The following is a 17,447-nucleotide window of genomic DNA, read 5'->3' on the forward strand; positions in this document are numbered from 1 at the left end:
ACATGCAATAATACAAACTATGGATTCGAGTCAAAACACAAACAGGTAGCAACAACAGAAATGGGACATTGACCAGAATATTGCAAAAGACAAAACTGTAAAAAAGACCAAAGATTTATTTGTAAACATGAAATTACCAGTGCAACGTAATCAGGGTACAAAGAAATGTTCAAAGGAATGTGCATGTCCTTCAAAGTTAGCTGATACAGAAGCCGTGGGATTTTCTTTAGATTTTTTCCCTCCTTTCCTTCGTCTCTTCTTACGTTTTTCGCCGTCGCTTTCCCAAAACAGGCGATAAAGTGGCATTGTCTTCTGTCGAGTGGGATGTTCGCTTTTGGCCTGGGGTCCTCTCGACATCTCTGTGAATGAGTATTTAGAGACAGCTAGTTAATGTCTTGTGAACAGAAGAGATTAGAACAAGCAGCTTGGAAGGTTGGAGCGTCAGCAGATGTTCTTATCGGTAATGTTTTGACAACGTAAAACTGAAACCAAAAGATTTGGTTATTTATTAATTGAGGGAAAGAATGTGCAAAAGTATTGAGTGTGACCCCCTTGTGAAACTATTCCACCATGTATGACGTCTACCCCCTGGTTAAGGTGACAATGGTCTTGATTTTCCACTTTTTGTACTTAATTGCTTGACTTATTGGCAAAAACCATTTCCTGCCCGATGAGTCTGAAGAGCATCAGGCCCTCAGAAATATTCTTTGTCCGTGCCATGATACACTTTGACAGATCCCCATTCGGTAAATAAAAACGAGACATCCACTCACATCTGTTTGTCATCCCACAAAACACCTCATTTTATTTTAATTTCACCTACAAATTAAGTGCTACTCCGACAAGTTAACAAACCTTTGCCTCTGTCTAACACATAATATTGGGGCCATGGGCTCTTAAATCCCTTCATTTTAATCAAGATTAAATTCTGTGATTTCCCAGTCAGACATGATTACTCGAGCCAAAAAAAAAAAAAAACCTTCCACAGGAGTTATGATGCACATTGCAAATTAAAAATGGAAGATGAATGCCTATTTGCACTTGCATCTGACTAACCCAAAGTTCATACAGTCAATTAACATCAAAAGCCCCTTTAATATCACCAACTAATGTGGAGAAGACTCTATACGTTCTGATGAGAGCGAGGACGCAAAGCCTCGTACTGCATTCGTACTGATTGTCACGCTGCTGAAAGAAATAAAAAACCCGACTATCTTCGGCAACAGACGGCTTGACAGCCCTCCAGCAAATTTATTACAGTGGGTTAAAAGGTTGCTCGCACACAAGTTCAAAATAACTTTGAAAGGAAGAATGTTGAAAGGAAGAAGGCACGCCTCTGCTAACAAAAAGCTCTCACACTACTGCCCGACGACGATCGGGCAAAATTAAAGTCAAAATGTTCATTTGAGAACGTGGCAGAAAATTATTAATCAAAATATTATATTTATCATGCTTTGCAAAAGCACAAACTGCAACATACAGAAATTAGGTCAGCTGAACATGTGCAACTGAAAACAACTGCACATCATTTAAGTCAACCTCGGTGAAACTGCACAATCGTTAACAAAATCAGTAGCGCTAATCTCGCTGCTGTGCTTTTCCTGCTATTCATATCAAAATATGTTATGTGAAAGAGGTCAATTAAATCTGTCAGAGGAGGAAACTTTGTATAATTTTATCCTCCATATGATTACATTTAGGGAAGTGGAGGGATAAGATTAGGAGTCAAATTCTCTCCTCCTTTCCTAAACAATAACAAGAACATGAGTTTTTGAGAGCCCTGGCATTTAATTTATAGTTTGAGCTTTACAGGGTTAAATAAGATGGGTAAATGAAATTCACCCTTCTTACTCTTAAAATATAATCATCTTGGAAGCAAACATTTAAAGGTTTACAGGAAAGCTATAGTGAGAAAAGAATAGAGGTGAATCTATACACTCACTCACACTCCCATCTTTTATTCTGGGGGAAGTGACGCTGTTGTCTGCAGAAGACGTCAAGAGTAAATACTCAATACTTCTAAATAGGCAGTTTCCCTTTATGGATTACCTTTCGCCACGCCAATGTTTTGCTACCATGTGTCCCCATGTGGGCTCAACAGCTCAGCACGTAGCTTAAAGTTACATCCCCGTTAACGAATCATGCTTAACATTAACAGACAACGATGTGTAATCTCCTACACAACAAGTGTGCAGATAACATGGCTTAGAAACCAAAAGGGAGCCCTGATGCCACCAGTGTCTCATGTGGAGAATCACTTAAAGTTTCACCTATAGATATAATTCAACATTCATAGACAAGACAAGGCTTTTAATCATAACTGCATAAAAAGGAAAAAACAATATTCCCGCATTGGAATTAGGGTCACAAGGCCACATGGACATTGTAAAAGAGTAAGGAGGCGTCTTCTAGGTGTTGTGGATTATCGGTAAGCACAGTAGGAAGCCGATCACTTTTCTACTGGTCCACACTTTGCTCAGTATTTTTCCAGAGTCTGACAAAAACTAGAGGATGGATATAAATCGATGCTCGATGGAAGAACATTTCCTGTCACTCTTGTTTCAAAAACACTCGACTTCAGTATAGAATAGTGCCTTATGATTACATTCAGTCAAGTGTTATGTGGAACGAAAAGATTAGGAGTGAAAACTGGGAGGTTTGAGCCCAACTTCAGGGTCAAAAACACAGATAAAGAGGGGAGCCTAGACAAGGAACAAAAACAAAGCTGAGAATAAGCTTAGAAAATGTTTGTGCTATCACCTTTGTGACAGTAGAGCTGTGAATGCATTAAATACATTAAAACTGCATTTTCTAATTGTATTTTATTTATTTATTTATTTTACTTAAGCAGCACAAAACACATGCATGGAGAGGAAGGAAAGATGCAAAACTCTGTGGTCGAAACACCACCACCACCCTGGAATGATTCAGTGTCCTAGTGCATGGTTTGCAAGTGAATGAGCTCCGACTCAAGTGTTGTTATTTATGTGAGTCTTTTGGGGGTTAAATGCTGCATGTGGTGTTCTTTTCAGGCTGACTCTCACTTGACAGAGATGACAGAAACAAGCCCGAAAAAGTAAGAATGAGGGAAAAAAAGAAAAGAAAAATCTGGAAATTGTAATGTGGAAATCTGTATAATAAAGTACGATAAAAAATAGATTCATTTAATACAAAGGGGTCAGCACAAAAAGCAGACTTCAGGTATCCCAAAAAAAATAAATAAATAGATTTAAGTGGAAAATAGAAAAAATATCTGCCCTTTAGACTGATAATACTGAGATGAACTGACTAGAATCCAATAGTTTATTTCGAACATGTAAATATATTTGGATAACAAGAGAAAAGAAAACCTTAAAACATCACGTTTTCATGAATATCTCTATGTCTACACATTGAACTTCATCCTTTTCGACCATAAACAAAATTTTTCTGTTCCTACCCAGTTTTTTTAAATGCCATTATTTACAAACCAAAATTCAGAATGCGAGCAGAAGGAGAGTATGAAGAAGGATTGGAAGGGCTCACAATTAAAGCATACCACAACATCTGTCAAACATGGTGGAGGCAGTGTTACGGCGTGGGCATATATGGATGCCAATGGATTCAGGTCACCAGTGTTTACTGATTATGTGCAAGTTGGTAGAAATACCAGGACTGATTTGCATGGAGCTATTATTTCTGATAAATACTGATTCACAGTATAGATGATGACCTAAAGCTACCCTAGAGATTCTTTAGACAGAAATGTAATTTTTTGTAATGTAATATTTTTTATGGCCCCATTAGCCTCAACCCAAGCGAGCATGCTTTCTGCATGACACCCACAATCAAGCATCAACTAACGGTTCACTGCAGGAAAAGTCTGACAAAGCATCTCAAGGAAGGAAACTTCAGGCAGTCACTGACAGCAAAGAATTTATATTCATGTAATAAAATTATTTGTCAATTACTCATGAGCCAGTGAAAGCGGAGCGGCCATGTAAAAATGCCTATAAATCCTTTATGCGCAAGTTTGCCAAAACCTCTGGATTAGAGCTAAGTCTTCACTTCAGTTGCATCTTGATTGCATCATTTCTAATCCGTTGTGGTAGGGCAGAGCGGCCAAACTGAGTCAGATCAAAAATATTTGGACCTGACTGTATGGTCTTGATTTACTTCAGGATACAACAGCTGACAGCACCATATTTTTTAAAATAAATTACAGAAAGTTCTACCTTTCTGTCTCCTGCTATACTAGAACTGGCTAAAAAACAAACAAACAAAAAAAAACCAGCTAGTAGGGGCCTTCAGAGGTATCAAGTGGAACAAAAGTTGTGCCACTGAGTGTTACATGGAACTGGAACGTTATACTGCAATAACGTGCTTTTGTGGAACACCATCTTGAAGTTGCCCTATGGCACGGGCCCCATCCTGAGGGTGGCATGCTTGGAGCAGACACCAGGTGTAAATCAGTCACCTGACTGTCAGCACCAGAAGCTCAAAACAAGCGTCAATAGCGGAATAAGCCGTTTTCCATTGGCACAACCCATAAACTCTACTGTATATATATGCATGGGTGCGTTTGTTTGTGTGTGTGCGCGCTTCTGCATGTACAACACGAACACAAAAACATCAACAGTATGCTAACATACAACATTACTTGTAATATAAAGCAAAACAAAAAAAGAAACAGATGGATGAACAATATCAAATTTAGGCAACAGCAACAACAAAGTAATCACTTACTTTCTGGCAGGTTCTGGACCAAAGATGTCAGAAATAGAACTGTAGGGGAGGAAACAAAGAAAGGGCAATAAATTAACTGTGGCTACATGCACACTAACACAAGAAGCCATAGCAACAGTAACAAGTGTCCACACAACTAGTATTAAAATTACAAAACGTAACGTAGGTGAAGCTGATTTTCACGTTTTACTTTTCACGTCTGATAAGATTCAATCTTGATGAGATTGAGAAACACTGACACAAACATCCAAAGAGTCTGTCCCGACAAACAAAATCCTGCAGCTTTTAAACTAAAACTAAATGAGAAACACTTAAACTGTTTACATTTGGGAAATCTCTAATGGAGTACTGTAAATGTTGAACATAAACATAGTAAAAACATACAAGTGTGATATACCGTGATTCGGGATACTTGCTGTTTCAATAATAAACACATTTAATGACTTGCCTTGTATCTGTGTTAACTTGCCTGCAGGAGAAATGTGAGATTACAATAAAACCTCATATTTCAGATTCACTGTGTGTTTTACTGTACCTGCAAGATCCATCACAGGCAAAGATCAATAAAATGTGAAAAAGACCCAGGATGTTACTTCATAACAAAAATCGACCCTCAGTTTAAAATAAAGAACAATTCCATACCCCTGATAACAATATCACTATTATATTGTTAATGGAATGCATTGTGGATGTTTCGCTGCCTTTTTCTCTCTCTGCCGTATTAACCGATTTGGACGTTCAACACCTCCGGCACAAAAAGCTTTTTGTTCACGCCGTGATTTATTCTTCTACTGTTCTCGCTGTAAACCAACAATAAGCTATCGATGTGCATCAGACTTCGCCGTGTATTTTAGTTTCTGTGTGACATTTTGAGTTTTGTGAGGCGCTGGACTTTGATTTCATTTGCATTTGCAAGTCACATCTTGTTGTGATTTTAAGAAGTAGAAACAGGGAGGAAGATCTGTGAAAAGCATTATTCCACTCATGTGTTTGATGGCTTAGAAAAAGAAAATAAATTGTCCAAAGTGATTAGTTGCACCTTTTCAGTCTAGAAAGCCAAGTGTGAATATTAAGAACAGAATGTGACTGGAAAAAACATTATCTTCCCCCTTTTAAAATAAAATAAAAAAGCAAGACGGTCTAAAAACAAAATGTGTCAGCTCATGTTAGCTCAGCAGTCACTAACGGTGACATGATTGATTACCCTTAAAAAAAATGATAAATTACTTGTGATGCGGACTAAAATACAAAAATTTAAATGGATAAAAAACACAACTCTAGTAGAGACTACATTACATTTTACCATGAAATTTACACATTACACCCCTTAGAAATGTGGCACACCAACTCCCTGATAAGCAATTTTAACTTGAATAAAATGTGAAATGGTGTCAGAGCTGAGAACGCATGAGTCAAAAAGGAGGAAATTAAAGTTTTATCAAAAGAAACTGCAAAAAATATGCATTGAAAAGCACAATCTAACCTAAGACTGGGCTTTTCTCTCCCTGAGGGCGAACAGGTCTTAAAGCAACTTTCTCTCTCCACTTATATTAAATATTCTTGGAGAGCTCCTTTGGTTTCCCCAAGCTGTTGATCCTTAAAGGCACGGATCATTCCTAACACCATTAAATACCTCACAACTCTTTTGGATAGTTATTGCTACTGTTCAAATCTCCTGTAAGCATGGGCCGGCCAATTAAAGTCAGGGTGGACTTAAAAGGAGAGGAACTAAAAGTGCTTGTTTCAGACGGTGGATGAACTCCAGCATAAGCTAAAAAACAAAACAAAAACAAAAACATGCAAAGCCACTCTGAGAAACCAACAATACAAATACTGAGCTGACAAAAGGTATTATTTAAGTGTGTAAACCCACAAAAAACCAAACCAAAAAAGTGCTTCTCAAGATGTGCTAGTGGCAGGCACTGCCATTTACCAGCAGGTCCCTGTTGGCAAGCTGGTGCGTGCGAAGCATTGAGCATATCTCAACATTACTGACCAACTTCCAGATGAGGTTTGGAGCTCGAAACAGTGGGGTGCTTTACAAAAGAAAATGAAGTGGAAATTGGTCCAGAGCTGGTCCCATACTATCATTTACTGGCTACTTGGCCTGTGTTTATTGCACGTAACTTTTCATGGCTGGGCACAGAAACTAAAGTCAGCCTTGTGTGAAAGCCACACTTCACAAGCGGAGCCTTAAAGGTACGTCCCGCTTATATAAAAATATGACAACCATTTCATCTTTAACTCACAGCACCTCAGCTGTCTGCGGTGTGCTAGGAATAGCCATTTTTCTAGTTAGCAGGTGATCTCTGAGGATAGAGACACGAGTGCTGCACTGGCTTCTTTCCCATTATCAATGTACACCTAACTGTTGTAGCCCTTCAATATACATATTTAACCAAAGGCTGTACTTATTCATCTGTAGGTAATGTTATTTTACAGAAACTACACGTTATTTGTTGTTTAGTTAAAGTGGAAATCTTGCATTTTTATCCTTTATTTTATTTCTCAAAGCTTCAGTCTACCTCTCATCATTAGCGACGTGTCCCACATAGTAGCACATGAATCTGGATTTGTATTGTTGGAAATCTCTCTCTCACTTTATGTGTCAAATGAACAAAAAAAGGCTGAAAGGGATTATGAATTTAAAGTAACGGCCCAACTTTAAAAAGGCACTTTTGTCTGATTTAGGCGGCACTCTGCTGACAGCACACACAAGAGGCTATCAACATCATTTATAACTGTGCGGCAAAGGACCTTGTCTCTAACCCGAGTCTCACAGCACGGGGCTTTATTTAGCGACAGCCAGTTATCTTTCCTCTTTGCAATTATATTCAAAGCTATAATTGAATCCAGACTGAACACCTGCGTGACTCCACACCGATGCTTTTTGCCTACTTGATTGGAGAGAGGGGGACTCTAATTACCTGAAAAACAGCTAATTATCAGTTTTATAGAGAAGTTAGGAACTTGTCAGTTAATCTGGACTATCTGAATGCAAAAGTCACAAAAAGAAAATTGACTGTTAATGTTAACCAGTGCGTTTTATGTTCTAATTAAACATTACAATCAGCTTAGAAGCCCCCAAAAGAATGTGTTATTTGACATATACAAAACAAATGCCTTTAGGATTTTTAAGAAAATAATCCAACAACAGATTTAATGTGAACGCAGTAAGAGCAACATGAAAAGAAATGCTGCAATGTTTCTGGAAATATGGTACTAATGACTTCTTTAAAAAATAAAGAAAAAATCATGGCTTGTAGAACTTATTGGAGGAAGCGCGCTAGTTTTTCAAAAAGAAATTTGAAATGTAAAGAGAATGAAGTGAAACTCCATGGATGGGGTGTGTATACTGTCATTTTTAGATCAGATTCTTTACTGATTTATTTATGTATTCCTGGAGCCGGTCTGATTCCCATCGCTGCTTCCTCTGTGTGTGTTGAAATCCAGGCTTCTCAGGCCTGTGGTTTGATAGCAGATCCACAGACATGTAAGCAGATACGAGCCTCTCTTCATAACAGATGAATATTTCCACTAAGAGGGTGAACATGATAGCAAAGCGAGATGACAGGATCCAGTCTGGAGTGCTCAGGCAGTGCTTTAAAAGAGAGAATCAGTATTATATTTGCATTTGTTTCATTGCGGCTCAGTGCTCGGATCTACTTGTTTTGCTGCTCTCGGTTTCATCTTAGTTGTGTCTCCTCTGCCCAGCGGAGCAGACCCAAGAGCAGAGGAGACACACACGGAAACATAAAGCAGAGAAGAGAGGAAAAACATCTTTATAGAGTCTTGTCACAAGCGGGGGCTCAACATTAGCTGTCATGTGTGCTTGGGGCGATTGTGGCTCAAGAGTTGGGAGTTCGCTTTGTAATTGGAAGGTTGCCGGTTCGAGCCCCGGCTTGGACAGTCTCGGGCGTTGTGTCCTTGGGCAAGACACTTCACCCGTTGCCTACTGGTGGTGGTCAGAGGGCCCGGTGGCGCCAGTGTTCGGCAGCCTCGCCTCTGTCAGTGCACCCCAGGGTGGCTGTGGCTACAATGTAGCTTGCCATCACCAGTGTGTGAATGTGTGTGAATGGGTGGATGACTGGATATGTAAAGCGCTTTGGGGTCCTTAGGGACTAGTAAAGCGCTATATAAATACAGGCCATTACCATTTACCAACTGATGCTTCTGGATTATTTGCTGGCACTTGTGTGCACGCGCTGTCTGGTTATAAATGAAACCCTAAGAGACTGAGGTGTGTCTGATGCACCTGTTTATTTTGGGTTGAGATGCTGGTGTCCAGTGCAGCACTCAGTGGTTCTAAATATTGTTTGTATTTTTTGTTTTGTTTTACCTGCTGACGGACACGTCGCTATAGGTGGGGCTGGACGGCACCTCGATTACTCCTCCTGATTCCTCGTCTTCAGCTTCATGTTCAACCTTCACTTCTGTGCAGCTTTTTATTTGTGCACCTTGATCTGAAAGAGGCAAACCGTAAATGCTGTACGACGTCATGCTACAGATCCAGGAGGAAATGACGGGTCAAAGGTTTCTACGTAAAATGAATCTCTTTCCCTCCTCACTGATGTGATAAGTAATGTGAAAACAGAGTGGCATGACATATGCTAAATGTTGAATTAACATTTCTGGATTGCAACACCAATTTTTAGAGAGCATTTGAATGAACAAACACCAGGCATCATCTCTTTGTTGATAAAAAACTGAGCATTCAGTGGTGGAAAAGTGCTTATGATTTTCTACTCACTTGGAAAAACTACTTTCTTACAAAAAGATGGGACTTTTTTTTTTCTTTAAAGGCAGTTGTGTAGAAAAAAAACAAACCTTTTTCACAGGGCTGCAGGGTCTGTGAAAAACTAAGTGCACAGCCACATTTTGCAGGAATAACTTGAAGTAATTATTTGACACTGTTCTAGAAATCTCGAGGTTTGTTCAGACGTTTGCAAAGCTAAGCCAGGCTGCCATGATCATTTTAAAAAGAAGAGGCTTCCACCTGACAGCCATGCTTATTCAGTCTTTTTCTAATTTAAACATGCTAACTGAAGCCTCTGAACTCTAACATGTAGGGCTTTGATTTTTTGCATTTTCTCTCAACATCATGTCTTCACACCGACGAATGCTCCAGACTAACAAACTACCAAAACGTCTGCTATTATAAAAGGTGCTCGCACTTGCAGACGATCAGTTTATCAAGTGAATTTGATTAGCAGCACCTGGCTGCTACTTATTCTCTTAACTCCTGTGAAAGCAGCAAAGGTGTTCTTAGTCTTCACAGGGCTGCAAAGGAAAATATTTCCTTTTCACGCAAGTGTACAAGATAGCAGGTAACCACAGACATCAAGTGACTTTTTTTTTTAAAGGGCGTCAGAGAAGTGCACAGAAGTGTCCTTTGGCTAGAAAATATTATGTCTGAATGTCAAAGTACCTGCAGAGTGCGTTTTTTGTACGTCCTTGTTCACCTCGCTGACTTCCTGTTTAACACGAGGTTGTCTGGTGGTCTCCATGCGGCCGCGGACCTGCGCTATTAGCCGGGAAAAGTCACTGCTGTGCTGGTTCCCTGTGGGCAAAATAGCATATCGCTATAGGGTCAAACACATCAAGAGGATAGAATGATTATGACGTTATGTGATAGTCACTGATTTCTAATAGCGGTTCAAGAGTCTAACCTTGAATTCAATGTTTAGATTAAATGCAGTCATAAATTAAAGTTATTCGAATTAAATGGTTGCTAATTAAAATGACTGTAACGCACAGTTGACCACTTGGAGCTGCAGTTTAAACTCACGTCTCAGAAAGTGTTACTGCAGAACATTTTTTCAACCTGCTGTTATTTTACCAAATGGGAATGTTTTCTGAATAACTAGCTACCAACTGTATTAACACTAAAAGAAATTGGTGTCACAGAAAGAAAAGGCTGCGAGCTCCCGGCGGATACGGTGTGTGCATGTGTATACGCCGCTTTCACCGTCTTGCCTGCTCAGGCACCACTGCCCATGCCGGCAGAGTGAGTCATCCACATCCTCCTCTGATAAATCGGGAGGTTATCACAGCAGCGCAGCTATTTATAGAGCACACCTCTTGTGAGTCACATCCATTTTTCAAACACTTTTAAAGTTAGCTCTTAAGAGTTATTTCCAACAAGCTTTTCATCTAGTTCAACTATGTCAACATGACTTGAGAACAATGTCCTGCGATTTTGGTGAACTGGCCTCTGCCCCGAGGATAAAAACACAGAGCTCATCTAGATTTTCTTGCTTCTGTGTATCCGAGTGATTACCTCCGAGGTCACATGGGGGAAAAAAAAAGTCTCAGACATACAAATCAACAGACAAGTGGCCCTATGAATTATAATAAAATACTGGAGATTATTTACACAGACAAAAACCTATGTCACCACGTGCTGCTAAAAATCAGACAACTGTTGTCCATGTTTCTGCTTCTTTTTTAACTTGTTGATGAAGGTATGTGAGGCTAGCTTATAGACTAAAGTAACACTTGCGTTATGGCTGGGCGACACTTCATATGCAAAACTGCAATCCTCTTTCTGAGAAACAAAAGCATGTTATATTAGAGATACTGAATATCAGTAACCTATGCCGGTTTTCACAGGGACAGTCGACCTATCCACAGTATTACCAAGCAACAATTACTCAACCAGACAAAAATGTCATGCAGTCTTTATGATGGACTGCCTCTCAGTAAGTCCTCTTACAGTGGATTTCCCAAGTGAACTAGTGACCTATAAGAATTGATCACCGAGAAGCCTGATGGAGGCTTTGAAAACTGTCATAACAGGCTGTCAATAACATCTATCCAGCTAATTTTAAACTTTTATTTCTTTTGTAGCCAAAAAATATATAATATGCACTCTAATTCTGAACACCCAATACCCAATTTCCTTCGGGGTCAACCTTCAGGATCAATAAAGTTTTATTAAATTGAATACGTCTCTATTCCTTCATTTAAAAAAAACTCTGTATAGAGTTAATAGAGAAGCTCTCCTAAATTATTTCAAGCGTTCTCATTGTACCTGACATAAATCAGTTGGGTGATGAGCCCAAATTTGAGATTTTTGGTTCAAACTGACATTAATATACAACAACGACTGTCTACAGCCATCTACCCACCCATTTACAATTTTCCTGGAAAAATATAAAGAAATGAGAGGTGGCTTAAGACTTTCACAATACTGTATGTGTGTTGTATTTCATGTGAGCCATACATTTCAGTCTTTCTTTCCAAAGACAGCAGTGACCAAAAATGAACACCATTCAGTTACTGGCCAAAATAAACATAGTCAACAGGACTCTGGCTTTTTTTCTCCATCACCAAAGTTTATTGTCACTACATGTGTCGTTCTTCACAAGTGTTGATTTCAACGAAACATTTCCTAGGACTGCGTTGCTGTATGCGTGTAAAACATGCAACGTTTCAGCACATAAAAGTGTCAGGATGAAAAAAGAAAAACTTACTGTAATTTGAATGCATGTCTTCGATCTCTTTCTCAGACTGATTCTTTGAGAAAACCATGACCTGGAAAAAGATTAATTGGAGAGACATTTGTTCATATTGACAATGAATCAAGAAAAACAAATATTGAAATTTTGCAATATTTGTAAAGAAACTGAGCTAACCTGTCTTTTTTTAAGCCAGCACCCGTGCAACAAAAGTACTGTTTTTTTATTACAAATAACTCATTTTCATAAGACTGTGAAATTTTAAATTGTAAGAACTTGTCAGAATTATTGTTTCTCAAAAAAAAAAAGATTAGAAATACAGTAAAATAAACCTTGCTGATAATATATAAACGCTACTGAAAATGCTGCAACGTACATTTGAGAAAAAACAAAAACAAAATTTAAGCTCTCACTAAGCAGTTAATACATACTGGCTTGGCCTTCCCCTGCAACTGGTTTCTCATCTTCTCATTGGCCTCGACCTCTTTGGCAATTTCCTCAGCTGTTGACAGACGAAAGATGAATCTTTATTTGGCTTGAGGTGACAAATATTGTCCCTTATATGAAATGTACCATTTGACCCATGAGGTGGCAAAACAAAACTGAGGTTTTCAAGAAAAGTAAAAAAAAAAATCAAGACAAAAACCAAACTAGTGAAGTCAAATATCACCAACTTCATTCTATGTTTAAGTCTCATGGGGAAAAAATGTTAAAGCTTTGTACCACAGCAAAGGCATTTCACGATAGAGTTACAAAAAAACCCCCAAACAAACAACAAAAAAAAACTGCCTGTTCCCAAACAAGCAGAGTGTTTGTTAAAGCGAATGCAAAACGGTTCAGTCTGATTTTGTTGAATTAACATTCAGTCTGGGAACAGCAGGGACCATCTGCTGGACTTTGAAAACGAATGCTGTCCCGTTCTCGTCTTATACACGACTCCAGCTGCTCAACAGTCCCGGGTCTTTGTCGTATTTCTTGTTTCACGATTTGTTAAATGTTTCAACTGGTGAAAGTTCAGGACTGTGAAATATGCAAAAGCTTCACTGAAATAAATGTCGTCTGGATGGGAGAATGCTTGTTTAAAAGTCCGGATGCACTGGATGGTCCCTCTTCTCTTTAGTCCAGAGGACCCTGTGTGGAATTTCAAATTCCCAATAGTACGAGGATAGAACAGTTTTCCACTTTTGCTCCGTCTATTTTAAATGGCAGAGAAACGAAAGCTGTATGTTCTTTTTGATACCCAATCATGTTACCATCTGTTTCCATTTAACCTCATTAGTTATAAAATGTTGATTGAGTTCTTTTTTTTCTTTAATGTTGGGGTATACTTTTCCAGCCTTTTGGTGCCTCCATACCAACTTTTGAGACATGTTACTGACATAACATTCAAAATGAACTAATATTTTTTTATGAAATGTTAACGATTTTGCAGTTTAAGCATTTAATGTTTCCTAGATTGCGAATAAGATATGGGTTTATGAGATTTTGCAAAACATTGCATTCGTTTTTATTCACATTTTACAAAAAAAAAATCTCAATTTTGGGGGGATTCTACTGTGTTTCTAAATATTTGAGTGTCATTTTCTGGTTAGAGCATTTAAGTCCATGCAAGCCTCTGTCTGGTATAATGAAGAGTGCAGGCACAGGTTCAGGGGCTGCCACACTCCCTCCTGTCATTTGTTCTATAACTAATAAGGGCAACAAGTACACAACTGAGAGCTATTACATGACTGTTCCTCTGTTTTGTAAACAACACTGCATCTGGCCCCCTTTATGATGTGTGATTTTTCATTCCACATTCAAGTGTGGCTATTTGAATAGACTACAAACACTTCTGATTTTCAAGTTGAGGTTGGACAATATCCTATACAGTCCACTTCTTTTGTTGTGTAACAAAACACTGTGATATCACAGTAGTTTAGAGTTCTTGTTTTGTTTTTTCATTTTAATAAAAAAAAACAGAGCAAATCCTCTCACCTGATTTCGGGTTTAGAGAGTCACACTGGGCATTGTATAAGTAGACAAAATCTTGGTGTCTTTTGATCAGCTGGTCTCGAGATCCCTGCAATGGCAGATGGCATTCCTTCAGCCTCCTCTTGAGCTCCTGCACTGAAAGCAGGTTGTATACCAACTTCGGCATTGGACGCCTCTTCTGGCTAAGAGAGCGGAAACAAACAGATTCACTGTATATTTTCAGTAACCAACAGATATGACATTTTAATGCTTGAGGTGCATCTCTGTGCTAAGCTACAACAAAAATCTACAACTATAGAAAGAAATGCTCTTGAACACAAGCAGAATTTTTATTGTCATAACGGAAAAGGTTCCAAATTAGGTATAAAATTAATATCTTTACACACTAAAAGAAAAGCAAGTGCTTGAAGACCTGTTCCCCACTTTGAAGCAACCATTTCAGAGCCGATGAGCTCAAAGGGTCGCATTAATTTTGGTCGTCCCAAGTCTCCAACCACTGGTTCCCCTAATGTGATTGTAGCTTTAGTTATTCACAAGTTAAGCCCTGTGACATCAAACTACAACAAGACAGATTTTCAAAAGAGTTCAAGAAACTCATGACTGTTGCTACTCTCCCTAAGAATGGGAGCGAGCCCAGGGGTTACAATGAAACACTATATCTGTATTTGTGAAAATCTTTGTTCGTGTTTCTGTTACAACAAAAAATAAAAAATGAATAACAATGGGGTTCAAGAAGAATACCACAAAGGAAACTCTCTCTCTCAAAAAACAAAAAACAAAAATCAAAACAAGCACTTCTCATGTTAAAAAGAAAGCCTGGATGTTCCACAACACATCACTGAAAAATCTTTTAAACCTCTCTAAAGGCACAAAAGTTCCCCAGCATGCTTGGAGGTAAACAAGAAACTGCACAATAGCCACAAACTCTCATATCAGCCTTAAAGCACTGGAACAAGTATTACAGTTTAAGGCTACTTGCAACCTTTGAACAAACAATAGATGCAAAATTGTATCAAATTTTAGAGGAAAAGAGCAGGGCAGGAGTCCAGGACCTAAAGCTCAGCAGATGTTCAGTAATGGAACAAGACAACAAGCAAAAGCACATAAATCAGCAACGGACTGGCTGAATAATAATAATGATAAGAGATCATTCGTGTATGGAAATCCTGACCGTAACTTAGTCGAGATGCTGTTCATCAATATAAAAACTGATAAGCTGAAACTGTTTTCCAGGAGAAGAGATAAGATACCACAAGAAACATTTGACAGAAGTTGTTGCGTATAAAGGAAACATTATTTTGGAGTTATGAAATTCAAGAGTGCATAGACTCTTTTTGTTGCCTGAACTGTGAGTAATTGTGAATTGTGAAATCAATACAGACATGACCTGTTCATGAGAGTTATTCATTTAAGTCATATTGTGTCTGGCTATAATCGGCTTATCCAGACCAAACCTACAATATTTTTCCCAACATTTCTGTTTTTGGTAATTGTACGGCATTTTGTATCACAAACTGTATTAAATGTTATTAATAAAGCAGGAAAAACTGCTGGGAGGACATAAGGTCATCGGTTGACTGAAACCCAACTGTTTAGTTTTCTTTGTCTTCTACTTTTATTTATTCTTTTTTTTTTTTTTTTACTGCATCCATGTACAAGAAAACTTTAATCTCTTTATAGAAAAGACATTTAGCCACAAGCTAATTTCCATCTGCTGTCCCTAGGCAGGTATACACAAGATTAAATAAAAATGCCACGTAAACATAACTCCACGTGGTACCTGTTAATTTGAAGCATAAGGGGTATTTTTAGTTTAAAACAAAATCACAAGTAATTAAAAAACAAAACATCTCAACATGTTAGGCTAACATACACATGTTAATGACAGTTGAAATAATGTTTAATAGTTTAAAAATAATTTTACAGCTAATCTGATTCATATCTGTCTTTTAGTCTGTCTGATCCACTGATAAGTTTGGAGATAACGGCAGTGGCTATCATTTCTAATGGCTGTTTGTTGTCTTTGCTATCTTGGATGTCCGAGACCTCCAACATCTTAGGTTGTCACACTGGTGTTCGTTCACCTTCGGAAATTACTGATCTTGAGTGACCTCTCTTTGCTACAATTTCCTTAACTTGAGGAGACTTCTGACTCTTCCTACGTACGACCCTTTTATTTGTATCCTACCTCCCAAAAGAGCATTAAAGCTTGACAAGACATCAGTACAGTCTTCATTTAAGTGATCAGTAAAGTGGATACTTTACCTCCTCAAGCTTTCCTTCTTGTCGCCACTGGTAAGACACGTGTCCAGATGTTTGTTGATAAAATGCTGGGAAACACTTACAGAACACACAGGGCACTCCACTGCAAAAAAGACACACAAAATAATGTTGATAGTTTTCGTGCTATGACTCTATAATATATTTCCATGTAATTTAGTGCATGCATCCAACCAGCTGCAGTTATGCAATTCATTCATAATTCAAATTAAGCACATGAAGACCTGAACCGAAATGACACATCTGTATGTTTTGTTATCAATATGTTATATTCACTGGAGGTGAATTTTAATTGTGACCCAGTTAAACTAATAGTGACAATTAAAGCAACAGGTCATGAAAAACACTGACAGTAAACTGTACTCTATGCTGTCTTTTTTGTAGATGGTACAAAGTTGGTATGAAGATGGAATTCAGTCAATGTATCTCACTGTGCACCAGTCACACACTGTTCTGTACTTTAGATCCATCACAGTACAGCAAACTAACATGTTTATCCTGCACTAACCTGCAGAGGATTTCCATGCAGCCTTTAAATAAGGTAGTTAGTCTGCCTCAGTTTGAGTTGCAGCACGTTTCACAATATCAAAAAACATAACGTCACATGTACAGACCTAATATCTGGTTTAAAAACATGTAGGGCCACTTAGATGCTGAAGTACCGCAACCACAACTTATGGACACCTGCAGTCGTTCAGGTGTCAAAAATAAAAAAAATAAAAAAGCCCCCCCAAAATCCACCCAATCCCCCAAACAAACATAATAAACCCACCATCCCGCTTTTAACCCCTGACTTTGGCACATGTCGTCTCTTCTTATGTTTGAAGGCTCGCAGTGACATGAAATATTAACTCCCCTCAAATGTGTTACAGCAAAAGTAACAAGCCTGTTTTGAAAATAAGGAGTAGAGAGTATGGATATTTGTTTACAAATGTAGGGAGTAAAAGTTAAAAAAAGGAGTCAGGGGGAAAAAAAACTACTCAAGCTACTCAAGTACTTAAGTACAGT

The 17,447-nt window shown here is 38.4% G+C and overlaps 1 protein-coding gene across 1 annotated transcript in view; it reads right to left on the bottom strand.

Moving 5' to 3' along the window:
* Positions 1-244: 244 nt before the first annotated feature.
* rad18 (RAD18 E3 ubiquitin protein ligase) overlaps positions 245-17,447 on the bottom strand; it is a 28,246-nt gene continuing 11,043 nt past the window's right edge. Inside the window, exons 6-13 of the mRNA XM_085354164.1 lie at positions 16,425-16,524; positions 14,163-14,341; positions 12,617-12,687; positions 12,201-12,261; positions 10,154-10,285; positions 9,065-9,188; positions 4,726-4,764; positions 245-359 (exon numbers count right to left, since the gene is read on the bottom strand). Coding sequence (XP_085210290.1) covers positions 260-359; positions 4,726-4,764; positions 9,065-9,188; positions 10,154-10,285; positions 12,201-12,261; positions 12,617-12,687; positions 14,163-14,341; positions 16,425-16,524 — 806 coding nt within the window. The 3' untranslated portion in view covers positions 245-259. The remainder of the gene's footprint in view (positions 360-4,725; positions 4,765-9,064; positions 9,189-10,153; positions 10,286-12,200; positions 12,262-12,616; positions 12,688-14,162; positions 14,342-16,424; positions 16,525-17,447) is intronic.

Source organism: Diplotaxodon limnothrissa, linkage group LG5, assembly GCF_057381915.1.
Source record: "Diplotaxodon limnothrissa isolate DT_005_m linkage group LG5, D_limnothrissa_male_GT1.1, whole genome shotgun sequence".
NCBI lineage: Eukaryota > Metazoa > Chordata > Actinopteri > Cichliformes > Cichlidae > Diplotaxodon > Diplotaxodon limnothrissa.